The sequence below is a fragment of the Mustela lutreola genome, chromosome 14, assembly GCF_030435805.1.
Source record: "Mustela lutreola isolate mMusLut2 chromosome 14, mMusLut2.pri, whole genome shotgun sequence".
Taxonomy (NCBI): domain Eukaryota; kingdom Metazoa; phylum Chordata; class Mammalia; order Carnivora; family Mustelidae; genus Mustela; species Mustela lutreola.
The window spans coordinates 71,388,001-71,408,476 of record NC_081303.1 but is presented as its reverse complement, the minus strand read 5'-3'; the positions used below and the strand labels follow the sequence as shown (position 1 = coordinate 71,408,476).

General features: G+C 58.2%; 1 protein-coding gene across 1 annotated transcript; it reads right to left on the bottom strand.

The window, feature by feature from the left end:
- Positions 1-12,932: 12,932 nt before the first annotated feature.
- TAGLN2 (transgelin 2) lies at positions 12,933-20,055 on the bottom strand. Its single transcript, XM_059146712.1, has 5 exons — positions 19,931-20,055; positions 14,840-15,047; positions 14,388-14,562; positions 13,967-14,069; positions 12,933-13,699 (listed from the first exon to the last, which is right to left on the bottom strand). The coding sequence occupies exons 2-5, from the start codon at positions 15,017-15,019 to the stop codon at positions 13,558-13,560; spliced, it is 600 nt and encodes a 199-aa protein (XP_059002695.1). The 5' UTR covers positions 15,020-15,047; positions 19,931-20,055; the 3' UTR covers positions 12,933-13,557.
- Positions 20,056-20,476: the final 421 nt, after the last annotated feature.

Below are 20,476 nucleotides of genomic sequence, written 5' to 3'. Positions count from 1 at the left end.
TGAAGGGGAAGCACAACCCACGGGCTTGGGAATGAGGGGAGGGCTTTGGGGTTCCTCCCAGCCTCTTCCCAGCAGCATGGAGAGAAGGGACAGGACGACGTGAGCGGCCTGCCCCAGACGGGACTCTTCCCCTAAGTGTCCCACTGAGTGTTCGCAGCCACATCTCTGTGTACCCATCCCCATCCCCAGAGAGGAGACAGGCCCAGAGGGACCACCGTCCAAACTCAACACTTGGTGTTCTTTTCTCAACCCAGGTGAGCTCTGAAGGCCAGGTTAAGGCTGAGGCAGGAAGGAGAGTGGGAGCCCCTCGCCCAGCTTTGTTTGCATTGACCTGGAAGCCCAATATGCTTCCGGGCCTTCAGGGCTCTTTGCTGTGTGTTTGCTTGGAGTTTGCAAAAGGAAGCGGGGTTAGGGATCCATGGATTTTGGCTGGGTGAAACCTGTTTGTGTCGGTTCCCCATCACCTCTCTCGTTGCTTTACTGCCTCCCCGGCGGGCTGTTGGTGAGGCCGACACCACGTACCTCTACCCTCTACCCTGCCACCTCACCTGAGGTCCGGACAGGAAAGTGCTGGCCACATTCTCCGTGGGAAAAAGGGGCTGTCGTGCCCGACAGCAGAAAGATTTGCAAAGTGGAAGAAAAACAAAGTTTGAAATTTTTTCAGAAGCCAGAAGCCAGTCCATGAATCAATGTTAACCCTCCTACTCTGTAAAATTGTAAGTGGAGATTCTGTTCTTATCACTGCCGGGCCGAAAAGGAAGTTCTCGCTGGCCAGGAAGAGACCTAATAATACAACATATATGATTATAAACACATTACACATCTCACCAGAGAAGAAACTGCCTCCAGAGGGCCTAAACGTGTTGACAACTTCTGTTTTTGCCAACAGTGATAGACACAGTTTTTCCTTTTTGCATTCTTCTCGTAGATAATTTCAAACCCACACACCCACTTGAACTCTTCTGAGTATAGTGAGACAGTCTTTCCATTTAAAAACTGTTCAAGCCTGTATATTAGTTTTCTACTGCTGCTCTAGCAAATTACCCCAAATTTAGTTGCTTAAAAGAGCACAAATGTATTATCTCATGGTCCTGGAGTTCCCACCGGCCTAAAAACTGAGGTATCAGCAGGACTGTGTTCCTTACGGAGGCTCTAGGGTGAGTCCTTTATCCAGCTTCTGAAGGCCACGATGTTCCTGGGCTCACGGCCCCCTGCTCCCGTCTTTAAAGCCTGTCACATCACGCAGCTGAGCAACTCTAAGAAGTCATCCTTCCTTCTACTGGGGAAATTGCTCTCATTTAGGGACTCCTGATTAGGTTGAGCCCACCATGATAATCCAAGAGAATCTCCCCATGTCAGGATCTTTAACTTATTCCTACCTGCAAAGTCCTTTTACCACGTAAGGTAAATATTTAGAGGCTTGGGGATTAAGAGGTAGGTACTTGGAGGGGAGGTGGTGCCTTATTCTGCCTACCACACATTGCTCGGTAACATGGACCTTTTAAGGATCTGTAACATATTTTCAAAGGTTGGGAAGAGAAATACAAAAAAGGAAATGCAAAACTATTTATTCAAAAAGTTGATACAACTTGAATATGCCTTTCTAAACTGATCTTGGAGTCTCTCTGAAGATTTCAATAATGTAAGTGAGATTGAACAGACGTGGACCTACGTCAAGAGGACATCCTCTTCGGGGCACCTGGCTGACTCAGTCGGGAGAGCGTGCCACTCCTGATCTCCAGGTCGTGAGGTTCAGTCCCATGTTGGGCACAGAGTTTACTTTAAAAAAAAATTTTTTTTTAATTTTTTAAAAAGAGCACATTCCCTTCTTTCATCAACTTTAAACGTATGTGTTGAAGAACAGAAAAGTTACTTTAAAATTGATGAGTATATTCTGCGCAAGAAAGGAAAACGATCAACAAAATGAAAAGGCAATCCATTGAATGAGAGGAAATATTTACCAATTGTGTATCTGATGAGGGGTTAATATCCAAAATATATAAAGAACTCCTACAACTCCACAGCAAAAAAAAAAAAAAAAAAAAAAGGAAGAAAAGAAAAAAGAAAAAAATCCAATGCAAAAATGGGCAAATGTTCCGAGTAGACATTTTTCCAAAGAAGATATAAAAATGGGGGCACCTGGGTGGCTCAGTCAAGGGCAGTTAAGCGTCTGCCTTTGGCTGGGGTCATGATCTCAGGGTCCTGGGATCGAGCGGGGGGGGGGGGGGGGGAGGGATGGGGCTCAGCGGGGAGTCTGCTTTTCCCTCTTCCTCTATCCCTGGTCCCTGCCTGTGCTCTGTCTCCGTCTCTCAAATAAATAAATAAAATCTTTTTTTTAAGAAAAGGCATACAAATGGCCAACAGGTACATGAAAAGGGGCTCAACATCACTGATCATCAGGACAATGCAAATGCCAACCACAATGAGATATTAGCTCACACCTGTCAGAATGGCTAGTTTCAAAAAAGACAAGAAGTGACAAGTGTTGGCAAGGGTGTGGGGAAAAGGAACCCCTTGTGCATTGCTGGTGGCAATGTAAATTAGTGCCACAGTGGAAAACAGCGTTCCGCACACAACTAGAATGAGAACTGCCGTATGATCCAGCAATCAACTTCTGGGTATTTATCCAAACAAAACAAAAACACTTAGATCAAAAAGATATAGATGCTTCTGTGTTCCTTGCAGCATTATTTACAATAGCCAAGACATGAAATCAACCTAAGTGTCCACCGATGAATGAATGAATACAGAAAATGTGATACATATATTATATATAATGGAATACTAGTCAGCCATAAAGAATGAAATCCTGCCATCTGTGATAACATGGATACATCTCAAGGGCATTTTGCTAAGTGAAATGAGTTGGACAGGAAGAGACAAATGGTATGATCCCGCTGTTGGGGGAGGTCATCAAAGACCTGACCACTGGCTGACCCGTAAGCTGGACCCAGGCAATCAGAGGCTCCTGAGCCCCACCCTGACCTTGGAATATGGGTTCCACTTGGCTTTACCACTCCCAGAGGCTGCTCCAAGAACACAGCCTTAAGAGAACGATGGGGCACTGAGACCACTTGGCCAGTATATATGACTGGACCCAGCTAAGGCCTCAAACTTTTAAGATTTTGGAGGGGCAGGTGGAAGATCCAACCGTCCGGCTCCCACCCGAGGCACAAACTCCCAGTTATCAAATAAGTAAGTCGCGGAGATGAATGTGCAACAGGACGACTGTGGTTAATGATACCGTACTGTATATTTGGAAGATGCTAAGGGATAGACCTTAACATCTCCCATCATAAGAAAAAAAAATGTGTCACCATTTGTGGTGACAGACACTGACTTGACTTCTCGTGGTGATCATTTCTCAGTTTATACAAACTGTATCATTCTGTTGCACACCTGAAGCTAATATAATGTTATGTGTCAATTATATCTCAATAAAAGAACTCAGTAGGTTTATGAAACCAAAGTGATAAAAATGAACCATGAAATCAGTACAAATTATTATGAAATTGAAAAGTAAATTGTAGCAAAAACGTTCAGACTCTATCAACAGCATAATTCAATAAGAGAAATAGACAAATTTTGAATAAATAGGCCCTTGGATTGTTGAATAATGCAATTAACAAGAAGAAAATCCTATGAACACATCGGGAGTGTATCAGATTTCCTGTTGATCTGACATAAAATACTGACATTGACAGAGCTTGCATAAAACTCAGTACACTAGAATCAGAACCGATGACAAGTTGGTTCATGAGTGCCATCAATTCAAAGAACATGTAATTACTGAACAATGTCCTGAAATTCTACAGCCCAGGTAAGGAACGTAGCACAGATTTCCCCAAATTGTACAATTACAAAAATTGATATGATTTTACCAAAGGCAAACTGAAATAAAAGAAACATCCTAATCTATTTCTTTTTAAAGATTTATTTATTTATTTGACAGACACAAGCAGAAAGACAGGCAGAGAGAGAGGAGGAAACAGGCTCCCTGCGGAGCAGAGAGCCCATTCGGGGCTCGATCCCAGGACCCTGAGATCATGACCTGAGCTGAAGGCAGAGGCTTTAACCCACTGAGCCACCCAAGCGCCCCCTTAATCTATTAATAATAATAAAAGTGTCAATCCATATCAGGAGGAATGAATTATCACTCTATTCTCCATATAAAATATCAATAAAATCGCTGTCATTTGGACACAAAGAATAAACAGCCCAAAAAAGGGAAGGGTGAAAGCTATTTCGGGGTTGTCTCAGGCCGTGACTTCACTTAAATCTGTTACTCTTCCAGATGTGATGATGTTTACAGTATTTGCCAGACTTTGAAACATTTCCAACCTGTCACGTTGGATTAAACTACATAAACGTTCAGGCTCGCCATTAACATAGCGCGGCCTTGTCTCCCCCGATGGGGCTTCCCAGACTGCGCGCGCTTCGGGCCGCCCCGAGCCTGGGTCCACCCGCAGAAGCCGGGAGGCAGCCTTCCCCTTAGCACAACTCGGCTCCCCAGTACGGCCGTATCCGGCGGGGCCGGGGTGGGCGGCCCTCGCTCTCCGCTCCCAGCCTCCGCCCGCTCCGTCCACTCCTCCCCGCCGCCCTCGCCCACCTCCTCCCCTGCGCGCTGCCCTCCCTCTGGTCCCGCCTCCTCGCGGCGCGACTCGGACGTCCGCTTCCCGCGGCCGCATCCCCAGGCTCCCGGTTCCCTCGCGCCCTGCGCTCCGCCCCTTCGCCGCGGCCCCGCGGCCCCGCCAGCCCAGCGGGAGAGCAGTCCGCGGCGGGAGAGGCCGGTCCCGGCTCCCGGCCCTGCCCGAATCCCACCCCGGCCCCCCCCCGGGCCGTCCCTACCGCGTCGCCACTCCCAGAGCAGCCACCCCGCGGTCCCCGGGGTGCCCTGGGCACCCCCGCAGCTCCTTCTCGCCGCACGAGGCCTTGGAGCCCTCCCGGGCCTCGGCCGCACCCTGCAGGCGTCCCGACGCCCTCCCCACACTGGCTCCGGCCAGAGGGGTAAGAACCTGGACCCTGACGAATAAGCACATTTAAATGGGAGGAGCCGGGGACAGAAGACCCGAGGAGCCGATGGTTAAAACAAGTCTGGGCGCTCGCTGGAGCGCGTCTCCTAAGGGCAAGAAGAGAAGCTGATTCCCTTCTATCTCTTTCGATCTCTCTCTCTCTTTCCGTGCTTGAAAAGCATTTAGGAACCTGCGTTTTGCAGGCCGGGGACCCGCGAGGCCGAGGGTCCTGTAAGGGACTTGGGGGTAGCTGGGCCACACCGAGAGAATGGCCGGCAGCCCAGGGGCTTCCAAGAGTTTGTGTTGGTCGCGGTGAGTTCTCTCCTCGCTCCTGTGGTCTCTGAACGCCTTTGATGCACGGGTCTTGGGAGTTCTCCGACACAGGGCCCCCATCTCCTTCCTCTGGACCTGCCTGCCTCGGCCTGCCAGCTTCTGCTGGAGGCCGGGGGGGGGGGACCAGCTGTCGGTAAAGGGAATTGCGGATGCGCACTCTGTTTTCAGGAAAACACGCTGCTCCTCGGCTGCCTCGTGGCCAGGAAGTCCATCCAGCCGGTGAAGAAGCTCTCCCACGGGGCCTTGGCCGCTCGTGTGGTCTCTGAATCTGTGCTCGAGGGGCAGCAGCTTCGGAACCAGACTGGCAGGATTAGAGCCCTGACCTAGCCGCTCACAGGGGAGAGCCCTTGGGCCACCTGCCCAGCCACGGGGCCTTGCCTCTTCATCTGACATGGGGTAACCGACCCAAAAGGCACTGTGCCGACCAGGCTCGAAAAACAGTTTGCACCGTGCCTGGCGGTTACTACTCCTTCTCCTCCCCGCCAGAGGAGGGGATGTGTGGGCCACGGTGGGGGACATCTTCGTCCTCGGTGTAGTACAAATGCGGTCAGGAATCAGGGTGCCTGAAAGATGCCTGAGAGCCTGTCTCAGCACCCCCTTCTTCCTGGAGCACCTGAACTCTCAAAACGGCCTTCAGTTCTTCCCAAAGCAGAGTAGAGCCGAACACAGGAACAAACATTCAAATGCGTGAATTGTTCTCCCCCGAGTATTCACTGCCTCCCCTCTTTCTTTACAACTCTCCTGCCCATCCTTAAAAACTGTGGGGCCTCCCGCTACAGCCAGGAGGCGAGGCCTGGGGAGAGAGTTGGAGGACCCTGGGGAACGTTGGGAAGCACAAGGCAAAGGGCCGGGGACGGAGGGCTGGGGGAGAGAGAGGAGGGTGTGGCAGGCGCCCCAGGGCGCTGGGGCCTGAGGGAGGAAGCAGGGAAGGGGTGAGGGGAACCGGCTGAGGAAGCGCTGTGCCCTACCCCCCTCAGGCCTGGGGGGTGGGGGGGACCTCCAGAGCGCTGACAGAGCCCTGCAGGCCACACGGCCCACCCCCTACCTGGCCCCAGCCCCCCAGGGCAGAGAGCCCCCAGGCCAAGGAGAAAGACCTTAGAGGAAACCACAGCCTCCGCCCCTCCTCCAAACCCCATCTCCACCCTCCGGCCTGCCCCAGGTCCCTGGTGCCCCACACGCCTCCCCACGCCTGGCACCAGCTTCCCCTCCTACGTGACCGGCACAGACCCGGGACTGCCTGGCGGATGTTGAGATAAGGCCGAGGTGGGAGAGCCGCCGAAGGCCGGAAGTTACAGAGCCTGTTTCCCCGGCAACCCAGCCGCAGTCGCCAAACAGGGCAGTAGGGGGGGAGGGGGGGCACGACTCCCGGGCCAGGCCTCCAGCCAGGGCCCTCCCAGACCTGTTTTCCGTGGAGAAACTTCTCTCTGCATCTCTGAGGACAGGGCTGCCTAAGAATTATGGGGGAAACCCGTTTAAAACCAAATTCCAGAGAGCACCCCCCAGCCCCCGGGGGAACTGGGAGGGTGGAGGGTTCTAAGAGGACAAACTGGAATCTGTGTTTCTAAACATCTCAAACCAGCGCCCGGGGTGACTTCAGTATTGGCACCGTGAGGACAGATGTCACTTGGAGAACAGAAGACATCTGAGCAAGCTGGGCTCCTTGTGGAGGACCGGGGGAGATACGGGAGGGGACCTAGGGTCGCCCAACCCTGCTGTGTCTGCCGGCGCCGGCCACCGGCCCCAGGCCTGTTGATGCTTCACTTTAGGTATCTTCAGTGTCCAGGGAGTGATCAGGAGTCCAGAGATCTGGATTCTAGAACATGCAGAGCCAGTGCAGAACCACCAACTCCCCGTGAGCCGGCTGGTGGGCCAGGAGCTACCGGGCTGAGCGCCAGAAGCCAGAGGCAGATACACCAGGGGTTCGAGGACGCTGGGACCTAGAGCACGCCACTTAACACTGTTCAGGTGTGTTTTTCTCTTTTCTACAAAGGATATGGGAATACTAAAGCCTTTCCAAGACACGGGAGTGCCTTCCAAGTCCTCATGGTCTCGATAGCCTTTGTTGCCAGGGTAAGCTGAGCAGTCAGAAAGCTCCAGAAAGTCAGAGAGCCTTGAGGACAGGAACCCCGAGTTGCAAGATCCAGGGCCTGGGCCTCGGGGTCTCTCCATTAGCCTCTTTCTGAAGCTGCCAGATCGGCAACGGCCTTGGAGGGGCAGCCGCCTCCGAGCTGAACTTCCTGCCCCGCTTCTGAGGCCTGACCTCCTGCTTCCTCACTGCGGCCCCGGCCTCCGCCCACAGAAACAGCCCAGTTCACTCTGGCTGCCAGCCGAACCCTTCCCCGGGTCAGCCAGCTCGCAGGCCCCGATGGGGCAAGCGATAAGCTTGAACTGCTTTGCTTATCAGTTCAAATCCCAGTTCAGCCACCAGCTGGGTTCTGAAGTAACTTTTGCTCTTAGCCTCAGTTTCCTCACCTGGACTATGGGAGAGAAGAGGAAACGCATCCGTTGTGTTGTGTTGTGTTGCTCCTGGAGTTCGCATCCCGGGAGATCACAGCAGCTCTCACCTGGTTGCTGAAACCCTCTTCACTCTCCACAGAGCACAAGCCAATCTGGAAATCCATTCTCCCCTTCTCACGCCTGCCGAGCCCCCTAAAGCCCCGGCTCTTCTCCAGCCTGGACCTGTGCAGTAGACTCTTAAGGCTGGCGTGCCTCCATAGTCTTCCCAACCCCAGGCCTTTCTCTGCCCTACAATGGAGGGAAGCTTTCTAAATAAGACACAAGTCTCGTCTCTGCAGCCCCCTGCTTAAAATTTCTCAGGGGTACCCCCAAGTCCTTAATGAAATATCCAAAATCTTTCATTTGGCTTTGACGCTCCTTGGAAGAGCTGGGCCTTTCTTCTCTTCTCAGCTGCATTCTCAGCCCATGAACCGGCCCTCTACTGTCCGGCTGTGCACATTCTTACCTCCAGGCCGTGCCCATGCTGCACCCATGCCTGGAACATTCTCCCCACCAGCACGGGCCCTGCCTTCGTGCTTCTCATTGTCCTTAAATCTCCAGCTCAGACTCCAGCATCTTCCAGAGATTCTCATGGATTCCCCTGCCCACCCCACCCCTGCAAGGCTGGGTTGAGTCCCCTGCTGCGGGGTCCCTTAGCACCTAGGCTCGCTCCCCTTTCCACCCCCCATCTCCCATTATAACCTGCTCTTTGCTTTGCCTAGCTCCTCCCAGGAGGGCAAAAACTCTACTCGCCTTGCTGATGCTGTAACCCCAGCACTCAGCAAATACCTTATCCAAAATGGGTGCTCGAGAACTATTTGTTGAGGGGCACCTGGGTGGCTCTGTCGGTTAAGTGTCGGACCCACTGGGGTCGTGATCTCAGAGTCCTGGGATAGAGCCCCGCATCAGGCTCCCCGCTCAGCAGAGAGCCTGTTTCCTCCCTCTGTCTCTGCCTGCTTCTCTGCCTGCTTGTGATCTGCCTGTCAAATAAATAAATAAATTCTTAAAAAAAAGAAGAAGAGGAACTCAGGGTCTGCTGGGCGCAGGGCGACGTGTCTGAGTTCTTTCATGCTCTCCTCACAGCCCACCCGTGATGCTGATCTCTCCCTACCCAGTCCCTGGTGCTCACCCAAACTCAGGCCTCTTTTCCCACTCCCGACTCCAGGATGGAAGGGAACAGCCCCCCTCCACCAGCGCTGAAAGTTGACCTCTGACCACAGAGCAAGGACTGCTCCTTTTCCTGGAGGAGTTGACCTCTGACCACAGAGCAAGGACTGCTCCTTTTCCTGGAGGAGCCCCCCTAGCCCCCAACCTACAGCCCTGCTCCCCCCTGAGCTGATCCCCGAGATATGCAGTCTTAGCTCCCTATGATGTCACCCCCTTCCACTGCAGAAGGGACCCAGGGCTGCGGGAGGTTGGCGAGTGACCCGCCCAAACATTGCTGTTTGCTTTTCTCCACAGGCACAGAGCGCTGGCTTCCCCAATGATCGTGGCTCGGCTCATATCTGTGTTTTCTCTCTCCTGCAGGACTCTGTGCTCTTTGAGCAAAGAGATCACGTATTAATAATCTTCATCTCCCCCATAAGGCCTGACATAGAGAACCCCAATAAATATTGAATGAAGGCCTGAATTTTAAAGATGGGTGTAGTATATGCGTTCCCAAGCAGACTGCCCATTTTCTACCCCAAGACGGGATCCATCCTATTATTGAAAACATGCCTCTTGATCTGTAAGAGAGACCAGAGGCTGATAACCTTCAGAGCCAAGGGCATCGTTTTTCCTTGGCTGACCTAAATTTCTCTAGATACAACTTCAGTGCATTTTCTTCTAATCCACCTCTATGGCCACTGGGACTAAAACTCATTGCTTTGCACAGAGACAGTTACTAATTTACTCTCTGGGCTTCTCTTCAACAAGTTTAATCCCAGACCCTTTATAGTTCTCTCCCCAGGGCCCTATTGCCCAGCCTTTTCCCTGTTCTGCCGCTCCTTGGGCTTTTTGCCAAGCTCTCCAAGGCCTCCCCCAGCTGAAAGGCAGGAATGGGACATACTGTTTGTTCTCCAAGGACCCGTGCGCAAACTCACAGATGCTTACCTTCTGCCTACGCACGCAGGACGCACAGCTCTCTGCACCCATTCCGCTCCTTGGCAGACACGCTTGTAGGTGGCCTCCACGCGGGGTGACAGACTCCTCTGCTCCCACCTGTGCCCCTGAGCCCCAGCCCTGCAAATGCTCACCCACCTGGACACACACGCACGGGAAGGGACCACAGAGACCTGTGCTTTTCCCCCAAGGGTGAGCCAAGCTAGGCTGAGCCCTGGGAGCCCTCTTCCTCTTCCTCCTCCCCGCTCTGCCTCTCCCTGCCTCTCCCTGCCTCTCCCTGCCTTCCTACTCCAGTTCTTTCCATTGGGCCACAAGGAGCCAAACCTGCCTTCTCTCTACCTCCTCAGGGATTCTGCACTTCAAAGCTGAAGGCAAGGAGTCAATGAGCCTGAACCTAAGTCGGCTCCTACCTCTTCCTGCCCTACTCGCAGGCACGCTGTCTTCCCGCAAATCCACAGTGAGCCTTCCTTTTGCGCAGACCACACAGGGCTCTCCCCTCCTTCCCCAGCCCCCCCTTCCAGCCTTCTGGAGCCCCAGAGTCTCGGGTGTTCCACCTGCTGGAAATGAACCATGGGGGAGCACTGGAAGGAAGCGGACAGAGGCGCTGTTTCCATCTCAGACCCAAGGTCAGGCTGGCTTGCTGAGACCCTGGCCTGACCGGGGCGCCGTGTCACGGGGGCCAAGGGTTTGAGGAACTGGAGAGTGGGGTGATATTCATTCATTTGTTCAACAAATATTTATTCAGCACCGACCACGGGCCAGGCACCTCTCCACATCCACAAAACCAACACAAACCTGCCCTTAAAGAGTGTACATTCTGTGGGTGGAGACAGAAAGTAAAATACACCCAGAGGCGGTGATAGGAGAAAGCGGGTGGGGGTGGGGCGAGGGAGGAATGCGCAAAGTAGGCCGACCAGGGAAGGCTGCACTTGGAAGGTAAACTTTGACCAAAGACTTGAAGGACAAGCCCTGGTGAGACCTGGAGGGGACAGGGGTCCTAGCAGCAGTGGGGACAGTCCGCAGGTGGGGCGTCAGGAGACAGCAGGATAGGGAGCCCCGGAGAAGGAAGTGCCGCACAGAGGCTGCCCCTCTCCCCTAGTTCTTGGACCCCGAAGGGGGAAGAGGTCAGGAGAGGTGGAACAGGCCAGATTCAGCACAAAACTGTGGCCTCCCATGCGACAAAACACGTACCCGATTTTGGGGTATCGGTGCAGGCCATTTCCAGAACACATTTGCTGGAGCTGTGGCCGGGTGGATTGCGGGCAGCAGTGGCTCACGGGGCCTGTGGGGGTGGCGGTCACAGCCAGAAGGGAGGCGCGCCCCTTAACCAAGCACTTCCCCCATCCCCTCCGTGTCCGGCTGGAAGTCAGTTGCTCTGGGGAGGGTGGCCTGGCTGTTGCCTGAAGCATCTTGGAGCCCAGCCAGGCAGCACCCCCCCCCACCCCGCCCCGAGGCATCCACACGGATGCCGCTGCACCTGCCTGTCTGTCTCTGGAGCCTTTGCTGGGCCAAGGACCGCACTTGCTGCCCAGGCTGGCAAAACCCCTACAGCTACAGGAGGAAGGAGCCAGTACCTCCAGTTTTCAGAGGAGGGGCACCCACCGCCCCCGCATCCCCTCCACGACTCCCCTTCCTACTGAGCCTCCAAGGGCACGAGATCACAGCCAGGTTGACCTGGCATCGAACCCACATCCCCCCTTTAGTCTTTACGTGGCCATGGATGCCCTGGGACCCAGTGTCTCAGCCCTGGATCAAGCGGAGTGTCTCAGAATGTCGGGAAGCACCCAGCCAAGGACGGGAAGCTGTAAGCGGTTAAAGCTGGGAAGGATGTGCATAGGTCAGTGTTTCAGTGGAACCATTAGCGAATTCAAGGTTTTCTCTGCAATGACGTCACTCTCCCTCCCCGTACTCCTGGGAGAAAGCCTTCCAGAGCCAGAGATAAAGGGACCGAATGACAGCTAATCCCTGGGAATTTGCATACAGGCGGCAGCCTATCTTATCTGCACCTCAGCCCCTGCTGTGCAGCAAATCCCCTCCCTCAGGCGGGTCACGTCGGGACCCCTCCAGATGCCGGCTGAGCCTGAGGCGAGCGCGCAGTAGGTGCTCCTTGGCAGAGGGAGCCAGTGAGGCAGAGGGAGAAGAGACGGGAAGCCCTCTGGTTAGCAACCTCCTCAGCATCTGTCACCCCCTGGCACAGTGCTGGGGCTCTGCCCTCCTAAGGAAACATGCGCTGAAGTAGAGAGGGTGGGGGAGCTTGGTGTGAGGGGCTGGCCCAGGCTCTGTCCCGTTCTCCCTAGAAAGTCCCAGGGTCTGATGGGGAGGCCGTAGGGTCAGGAGTTGGAAACGGGGGGTGGGGTGGGGGGGACATTCAGGCCTCCATCAGGGCAAGCTCCAGATAACCTGGTACCAGGCCAGTGCCTGGAAGTAAAGTTCTCGGCTCTCCAAAGCACAGAGCTCCCACGTCTGCAGGGCTTCTTCCCTCCGGCTCACTCACAGCCGGGCCATTCCTCCCCAGCACTGCCGCCCTTGCCCAGGCCCCCAAGCTGGTCTGGCCAACTCCCACAGAGGCCGCCTTACCCCAGGCCCGCCCGAGGGGCCTCCCGCCCCCAGACTTGCCAGGACTCCGGGCAGGGCCAGCAGCCAGCCCCACCCTCCTGCGGTGGCGAAGAAGCCACTTGGGCTGGGCGAGGGGCCCAACCCCAGCACCAGGGTGGATGCCCGATTCCTAGGCTGGCGTGTGGACACCGCCCACATCTCCTGCATTTCGGCTCCGGGACCAAGGGCCGTGGTCCTCAACCCAACCTCCCCTCCCTTAAACCTGGGGACGAAGGTGCCCGGGAAGGAAATCAGAAGATGGGGGTGAGGACTGTAGCCTTTCATCTCGAAGCCCTCTCCCTGTCAAAGTCATGGAACCGTCCCCACACTCCTCCTTTCACTCCCCACACTCCATGGGGGACTCAGGGCCCCGACACAGCCAGAGACCACCCAAAAAAGACAAGAGATATTTATTGAAATCAGCAAACTCAGGTTCTTCGAGCCCCAGCCCATGGTCGCAGTCCTGTCCCCTCACCCCCACCCCGTAGCCACAGCACAGGGAACGGAAAAGGGGAAGCTGGGAGAGAAGGCGCCGCCAGGGGTAGACCGCCTCCGTGTGTGGGGACGGCAGCCCAGCCGGGGCCGGTGGCCACCGCCCCAGGCCTCTCCCTATAAATTAAGTCCCTGCAGCCCCAGCTAAGGGGCGAGGCGAAGGAAGGCCAGAAGGCAGGGTCTCGGACCCCCAGCCAAGGAACAGATTGAGGGCAGAGCTCAGGGCGGAAAGAAGCCAAAGGGAAAGAGAAGAGCTATGGGGCTGCAGGGTGGCGAGGCCCCCCACTTTTGGTCCTAGGAGGAAGGAGGCCAGTTGGTCCAGTTTGGGTGGGTTTGAAGAAGGGAATGTATTAGTAAGCACGGGGTCGGGGGGCCTGCCACCGGGCACCCCAGAGGAGGCAGGCCGGGCCCCCACCCTGGCCAAGGGAGTCTGAGAGTCCCAGGGGCTCTCGGGGAATGTCACTGCTAAAAAATATATATATATATTAACCATCCATGGGAAGGTGGGCACGGGGCTGGGGCGGGGTCAGAGGATCTGGCGCGGCATCCCGTAGCCAGTCATGCCGGCCTGGGACGCCCCGCGGTTGGTGCCCATCTGCAGCCCGATGACATTCTTGCCCTCCTGCAGCTGGTTGTCCGAGAAGTTCCGAGGGTTCTCCTTGGACTTCCTGGGTGGAAAGGAAGCGCCGGTGAGGACGAGCCCGCAGGCTGCCTCAGCACACGTCTGCCTTTGCACAGGCTGAGGCTTCGCTGGGGGGCTCGGGAGCCGGTGTCCACCCCGTCTGAGAGGCCCGAGCTCTCTCAAGACACCGCCTCGTGTCTCAAAGGGGACAGTACCTTGCCACCCCTGGAGAGTTGCGAGGGACAGGAAAGGGCTTTGTGCCAGACCCTTCGCTAGGGACAGGGACAGGCCTGGGCCACCGTGCCATACTCACTTGGGAAACCAGTTGGGATCCCCAGAGAACAGTCCATCGTCCCGGGCTACGGCCAGCCCGCCCAGGTTCATCAGCGTCCGCTGCACACAGGCCATATTCTTTCCTAGGAGAGGGGAGGGGCTGTGTTGGCCTCAGCGACGCTGGGGTCCTGGGGGCCCGCCTTCCACCCCGACCACTTAGGCCAGCACCTAACTCCCTAATGCACCTAATGGTTTCCTAATTCCCTTTGTCCCCACACCCTCCTTCCCCCCCAGCCTCCCACAGGGCCCATCCCACCATGAAATACACACACACACACACACACACACACACACACACACCCTTTGTCTTCAGGGTGCCAGAAACCCACCCCGTCTCCCGGAGCTAGCTGGCCCTGCCTGGTGTCTGTTCTTCTGGGAGACAGTCCCCTGGCCCGACCCACCTTCCCAGAGGTCCACGGTCTGGAAGATGTCAGTGGTGTTGATGCCGTAGCGCTCGGCCGCCTGCAGGAACTGGGAGATCTGCTCCATCTGCTTGAAGGCCATGGTGGAGGCCTGGATCTTCTTCACTGGGGCCTGTCCCTCGGGGTACAGCCCATTGATGAGCTCACACAGCACCTGGGTGAGGACAGAAGGTGTGCGGCGGTGAGAGCCCGCTGGCCGGGAGGCAGACGGTGTGCCCCCGGGGTTCCTGTCCCACCGGAACACACCCTCCCGTGGTCCTCTCCCTGGAGCACTTCTTCCCGGAGTCCCCCAGGGCACCCCCTTTCACTCCGTGGGTCCTCTGTGAGGTAGAGACCCAGGCTCAGGAGGAAGTGGAACAAACCCAGGCCCCCCAGGCCCCCCAGGCCCCGCAGCGCTCCAGGCACTTCCAGTCAGAGGGCTCAGCTCTCACCGTGCCATCCTTAAGCCAGTTCTGGAAGTTCTCACGCCCAGGCTGGGGCCGGCCCACGTCCTTGCGGCACTGGGTAGTGATCCACTGGACCAGGATCTGTTCCAGGTCCGCATCGTACTGCTTCTCGATCTTCTGCTGCACCTCCCGGCTCAGGCCGTAGGCAGGTCCCCTGTTGGCCATTCCCTAGGGCAGTGGTGGCTGTGGGGTGCTGGAGAGAGGACACGGCGGGGCCCGCAGTCAGTACTCTGAGCCTGCAGGGACACACCTTGTATCCCCAGGGTGCGCCCCAGAGGTGAGAACCACGGTCAAACACGGGGCTCACCCCACCTCTGGCACAGGGCCCAAAACTACACTGCTCAGAGCTCTGGGGTAAGGGCCCGTGCAGGCCATCTCTGGGCACCCCCACGGCAGGCTGACTTCGCTGAGTGCTGCCATTAGACTTCATTCGAACGGCCCCACTACTGGAATGAAATAGAAAACCCACTGGAGTAGAATACGGCGTACACGAGGCCCCTCATTCGGGGTGGTCTGCTTTAGCCAAGGCAAACCGGTCATTAGAACCGCAGCCGTGGGGAGGAGGAGGATTTGGGGAGAGGAAGACATGACTAGGGAACTTCTTCCAGGAGCCAGAGAACCGGACACACCCACCCTCACCACCAGCCTCTGGGCTTGAGCGAGCACCCCCGATCTGTGCCCGCGACTGTGGAAGCGGTGGAAGCTCATGGTCCTGGAAAGCCAACAGAGAGACAAAGAGAGCACCCAGGAAAGCGGAAGGCTTGTGCGGGAAGATACTGTACAAATCAGACCCTATGTGACAGAAAGGTAGAGAAGAGTATGGGCAGAAGCAGTCCGGAAGCCTTCCTGGAAGAGCAGGTCTGAGTAGTCCCTTAAAAGATTTCAGCAGGGGGTGCTGGAGTGGTTCAGTGGGTTAAGCCTCTGCCTTCAGCTCAGGTCCTAACCCGCATCCCCTGCTTCCCCCCCCCACCCCCCCTCTGCCTGCTTCTCTGCCTACTTATGATCTCTGTCAAATAAATAAATTTTTTTAAAAAAAGAAAAAGATTTCAGCAGGCAGAAGGAACTTCCCATGAGAAACCAGGCAATCAAAACCAATCCCACCTGCCCTTGACAAGCTACAGTGGGCAGAATAACGGTGCCACCCAAAGGTGTCTGCATCCTAACGCCCAGAGCCCGCGAATGTTACGTGGCAAAAAGGGCCTTTGCAGGTGGGACTGAATGAAGGGTCCCGACACAGGGACGCTGTGCTGATCGTCCAAGACGGCCTAGTGTCCTCACAGCAAGGGGCTTTATACACACAGCAGGAGCCTTACAAGCGAGGGGGGGAGGCAGACAAGTCAGAGCGGGAGAAGCAAGAAGCTGGAGTCGGGGAGACGGGCCTCCAGAGGCTGGAGAAGGCAAGGCAAGGCGTTCTCCCCTGAACTCCCCAAGGAGGAAGGTAGCCCTGCTGACACTTTGATTTGAACCTCTGCTGAGGTCCCTGCCACGTGAAACGGGTGTGGCTCTAAGTCACTGAATTTGTACTCATCTGTTACAGCAGGAATAGGGAACTAACCCCGGAGGTGGGTGGTAGTTTTAGGGAAACTTTGGAGGGAAGGGAGACTTGGGGAAACACACAGGAGGTTTGAACTTCGGTTGAGAACCTGCATTGGGAAGAACTGGGTGGTTTCCAGACCGCGGGCCCAGGGGCAGTCTGTCGCCACCTCCTACCTCACTGCCTAGGTCCCAGCCCCAGGACCCTGGGGCGCAAGTCCCGGGATGCTACCCATGTGGGGGCGTGGGGGGTTGGGGGGTGGGCCAGGACCTCACTCCCTGTCCCCAACCCTCTGTGAATGAGCTTCCCTTTCTTCCCCTTCCACCGTGAGATCCAGCTGTGGCCGACAGGGCGGGGGAGGGGGGACCCCCAGGCACAGGCACCTGTGCCCAAAGACAGGAAAGGAAGCCACTCCTACTCCCCACATCTGGCTCCAGGCCAGGTCAGACTGAAGGGATGAAGTCACTGTCTCCCTCCCTCCCACACACCCCAAGTTCAACTATCCTGCCACCCCCTCCAAGGGCCTCGGGGCTCAGCGGTGGAGCCAGGCCCAGGGGCAGGGGCAGAGCCGCCCCAAACCCCTCCTGCTCTCAGCCCCTGGGTCGCAGGCCGGTCCCCTCCCCCACACTCCAGCCTGGCGGCTCCCTTCTACTCCAGCTTATCCAGCAGCACATTTCCGCCCCGATCCTCCCCATAAATCAGTTATTTTTATACCTCATTAAGAGCAACCCACCCTCACTTCCCCCCGCCTGAAGGCTGGCCCAGATAAATGCTGGTCTGAGCCTTGACCCACACCACCAGGCACACAGACTCTCGGCTGGGGGAGGGCAAGCAGAGAGCAGCTCAGAAGCAAGGCGGACAAGACTGTCTCCTCCCAGCGCGGCCCCAGCAGCTCAACCTGGGGTCCATGACACACAGGGGCATGGCTAGGATACCTGGGGGGAAAAGGGGGGATGGGGCTGCAGCCACCAGTAAGCCCCCGTTTCAATGTCCAGATCTCTTTTCTGGAGCAGCTTCACCAGGGTCCCCTGGGCCTAAGGGTTGTCTCCTTGCAGCCAAGTGGCCTGAGGCCAAGAGATCCCAGTGGCCCAGGGAGAAAAAGGGCAGAAGAATCATTAACCCAGGCACCGGGTTAAGAGGGGAGAGCAGTCCTGACGCCCTACCCTTCCAGTGTCCCCGCACAGGGGCAAAACAGACTTGGCCTCCCAGCCGCCCACCCCTCCTCCCCGCCCCGGGGCTCCAGCTCCGAGAGGATGCTGAGGGCCCCTTCCCCACTCTGGAGCTTGGACACAGCTGGGCCTGTCACAGCCTCCAGCCGCAGTTGTTTTGGGTCCCCCAGGGGTCACTGTCCTGGAACCTGGTAGGTGAGGAGCCCTGGGGCAGAGCTCCAGGAAGGGGCGGCCCAGCCAGCCTGTCCCCAGCTGTGGCTTGTCCCCGCCCCGCTGGGCAGGCTCGAGCTGACAGGCCCCAGCACCCAGGGGACCTTCTGCAGTCCTGCCTCAACAGAACGGCAGACAGCCAGGTGCCTGCTGGGGTGGGGAGTGGTGGAGCCCCAGGGCTGGGGAGCCAAAGAGGAGACCAGAGCTGAGCCACTTGGGGGTCGGCCCCCTGGTGAGTAACATAAGCCAGAGGGGCCTACAGCTGCCTACAGCAGGGGGAACAGCCCTCACCCCCCACCCACAAGACTGCAGTGCTCTCACGAGGGGGAGGGGCAGGCCTCTCACGTCACCCCACCCCACGCAGATGCCAAAGATCCGTGGCTGGGGCGTCTCACGGGGGGGGGGGGCGGGGGGGGGACAAAGAGACTCTCCTTTCATTGTGCACACAGGTCGCAGGGGAACTTCCCAAGTCAGAATGGGGCTTAGGGCTATTCCGAAAGGACCAGATTGGGGGGGCCCGCCCCCAGAGGGAAACGCAGAGGAAGCAGGCAGAGGCAAGGGTGGTGGACACCTGGGATCGAGGAGCCCCTCGGGGGACAGCCCCTCCCCATCAAGTCAGCGAGCAGAGCAGAAGAACAGAAGAGAAAGCCCAAGCCGCACAAACAGGAAGCCGCAAGGCTAGCGGGCGGAGGGGTGAGGTGGGGCCGTTGCCATGGCTTCTGTGTACCAAACAAAGGAACTCCGCAGGGTGCGGGCGCCGGGCAGAAACACGCACGCAACACCCATGCAGTGGGGAGGAGGCTCCGCGCCCGGGGGCCACACGCGGCCTCCGTGGAAAAGCCCCCCCCGCCCCACGGCAGTTCCCAGGTGCAGGCAGGTGCGAGGGATCCCTTGTGGGGCGGGGGGTGGGGGGGCTAGGTCAGCGGCAGAGGCGGGTGTGGGGGGCTGGAGGCGTGGGAAGTTACCCGTCGGGGGACAGAGAAGCGGACTCAAGCACTAGTTCAGAAGCAATGCTCCGGGCACCGAGGGCAAGTCCGGAGTTAGAGCGCCCGCTCCCTGAAATCCTGGAGAGAGAAGGGCTGGGCAGAGGGAGGATCCCAGGCCAGTCCAGGAGCAGCAGAGGGCTGGGGCGCTAGTTGGGGGCCGCAGCCGGACAAAGACCACCGGTTGCCCCGCGCAGGGCGGGGCCCCGCCGCCCCACCCTCCCTTGGCCCCCGGGCAGCTGGTCTCCCGGGGGACCGAGGAAGGAGACCTAGGCAGGGAGGGGCGCTGGGGAGGGGAGCTGTCCCTGCGCCCCGTGCTCTGAAGTCAGCAGTCGGGAGAGCCTAGCCAAGCCGTACCCGGGACCTCCCCCCACCCACCCTCACTCCCGCCACGCTCCCGTCTGCTCCCAGACGCCGGGCTGCCCCAGACCTCCCCGGGCCGGGGCGCCAGCAGGCTCCGGGGGGCCCGCAGGGGCGGGAAGGCGGCCGTCCACTTCCGGTCCTGCAGGTCCGGCCCCGCCGCCTCGCCACGCCACGCCCTGGGCCGTTAAGGCCGGATGAGTCACCCACCGCCCACCGCCGGGGTGACGCAGTGGTCTGGGCAGCCCGCCCGCCGCCCGCCCGCAGCCCCCGCCGGCTTTCCCAGCAGCAGGGGGCGCGGGGTGGGGGCCCCGGCGGGCGCGGCGGCGGGAGCGCCCGCAACCAACCCCCGCCCCACACCGCCCGCCGGCGCGGGCTGCGGCCCCGGGAGCCCCAGGTCGGGGAGCTGTCCGCGCCAGCCCGAGACCCCGACTCGCCAGCAGGACGGCGGGCGGGAAGAGGAACGGAAAGGGCGGCCTCGGGGCCGCGGAGCGCGGGCAGCTCCCACACGTGCTCCTGGAACCCGGCACTGAGGGTCGCGGGGAAGCTCCGGCGCGCCCGCCCTCGGGGCACGCGGCTCAAGCCCCGGCGCCCGCCGCTCCTCTCCCCCGAGGGCCGGGTCCCCCCCGCTCCGGACGGACGCCCTGTCCGTGCACCCGCAACCGGGGCTGACCTCATCGCCCAGCAATGCGGGGTCGGGGCTTGGGGACAGGACCCGACAGCACAGGGCGGGCAGAGCGGTCGTCGGACCCTCGCCGCAGTCCCGGGAGCAAGCACCGGCCTCCCGCTTGCCGGGGCGCGCCCCCCGCCCCCTGCTCACCGTTGGCCGGTTGCCGCGATACACTTCTGGCGGGGCCTGCGGGCCGAGTGGCGCGCGGGGCCGGGGCCGGGGGTTTTCAGCGGGGTCCCGCCTCGGACGGGGCGGACCCGGGGCGGGGCGAGCGCCCCTGGCTTTAAAGGCGCCGCGTGGCGGGCGCGGAGGGCAGAGCTTCTGCTGGAGGGGCGGTGGGCGGGAAGCTGGGCCGGAGGGTATGAGGAGTCCGAGCCTATGCGGGCCGTGATGGCGGTCGCCATCGGTGAGAACCTCGACCTCCACCCCGAAGCCCTTAAACTTATGCCTTGGCGGGAAGCTTTTTGCCTGGAAGGTCAGCTCAAGACTATGGGCATGTTTAAGTGGGAAGAAGCCTCTTGACTTTAAAAGGGTGGTTAGGTATATGGAGGCACCGGAAGACCCCCACCCCCATCCCCCAGGTGACTAGGGTGTGACAGTACTGGGGCTGCAGGCCAGGACAGTACTCCTGCTCTCCGCCTTCTTCAGGCCTGGGCAGGAACCCACAGTGAGGTCATTCTTTGCCTTGGGACCCAG

Coding starts and splice junctions, on each gene's coding strand:
- TAGLN2 (XM_059146712.1), bottom strand. CDS start 15,019: ATGGCCAACAGGGGACCTGCCTACGGCCTGAGCCGGGAGGTGCAGCAG. Junction 14,563..14,839: donor ACTGGCTTAAGGATGGCACG/GTGAGAGCTGAG, acceptor GTCCTCACCCAG/GTGCTGTGTGAGCTCATCAA. Junction 14,070..14,387: donor GACCGTGGACCTCTGGGAAG/GTGGGTCGGGCC, acceptor CCCCTCTCCTAG/GAAAGAATATGGCCTGTGTG.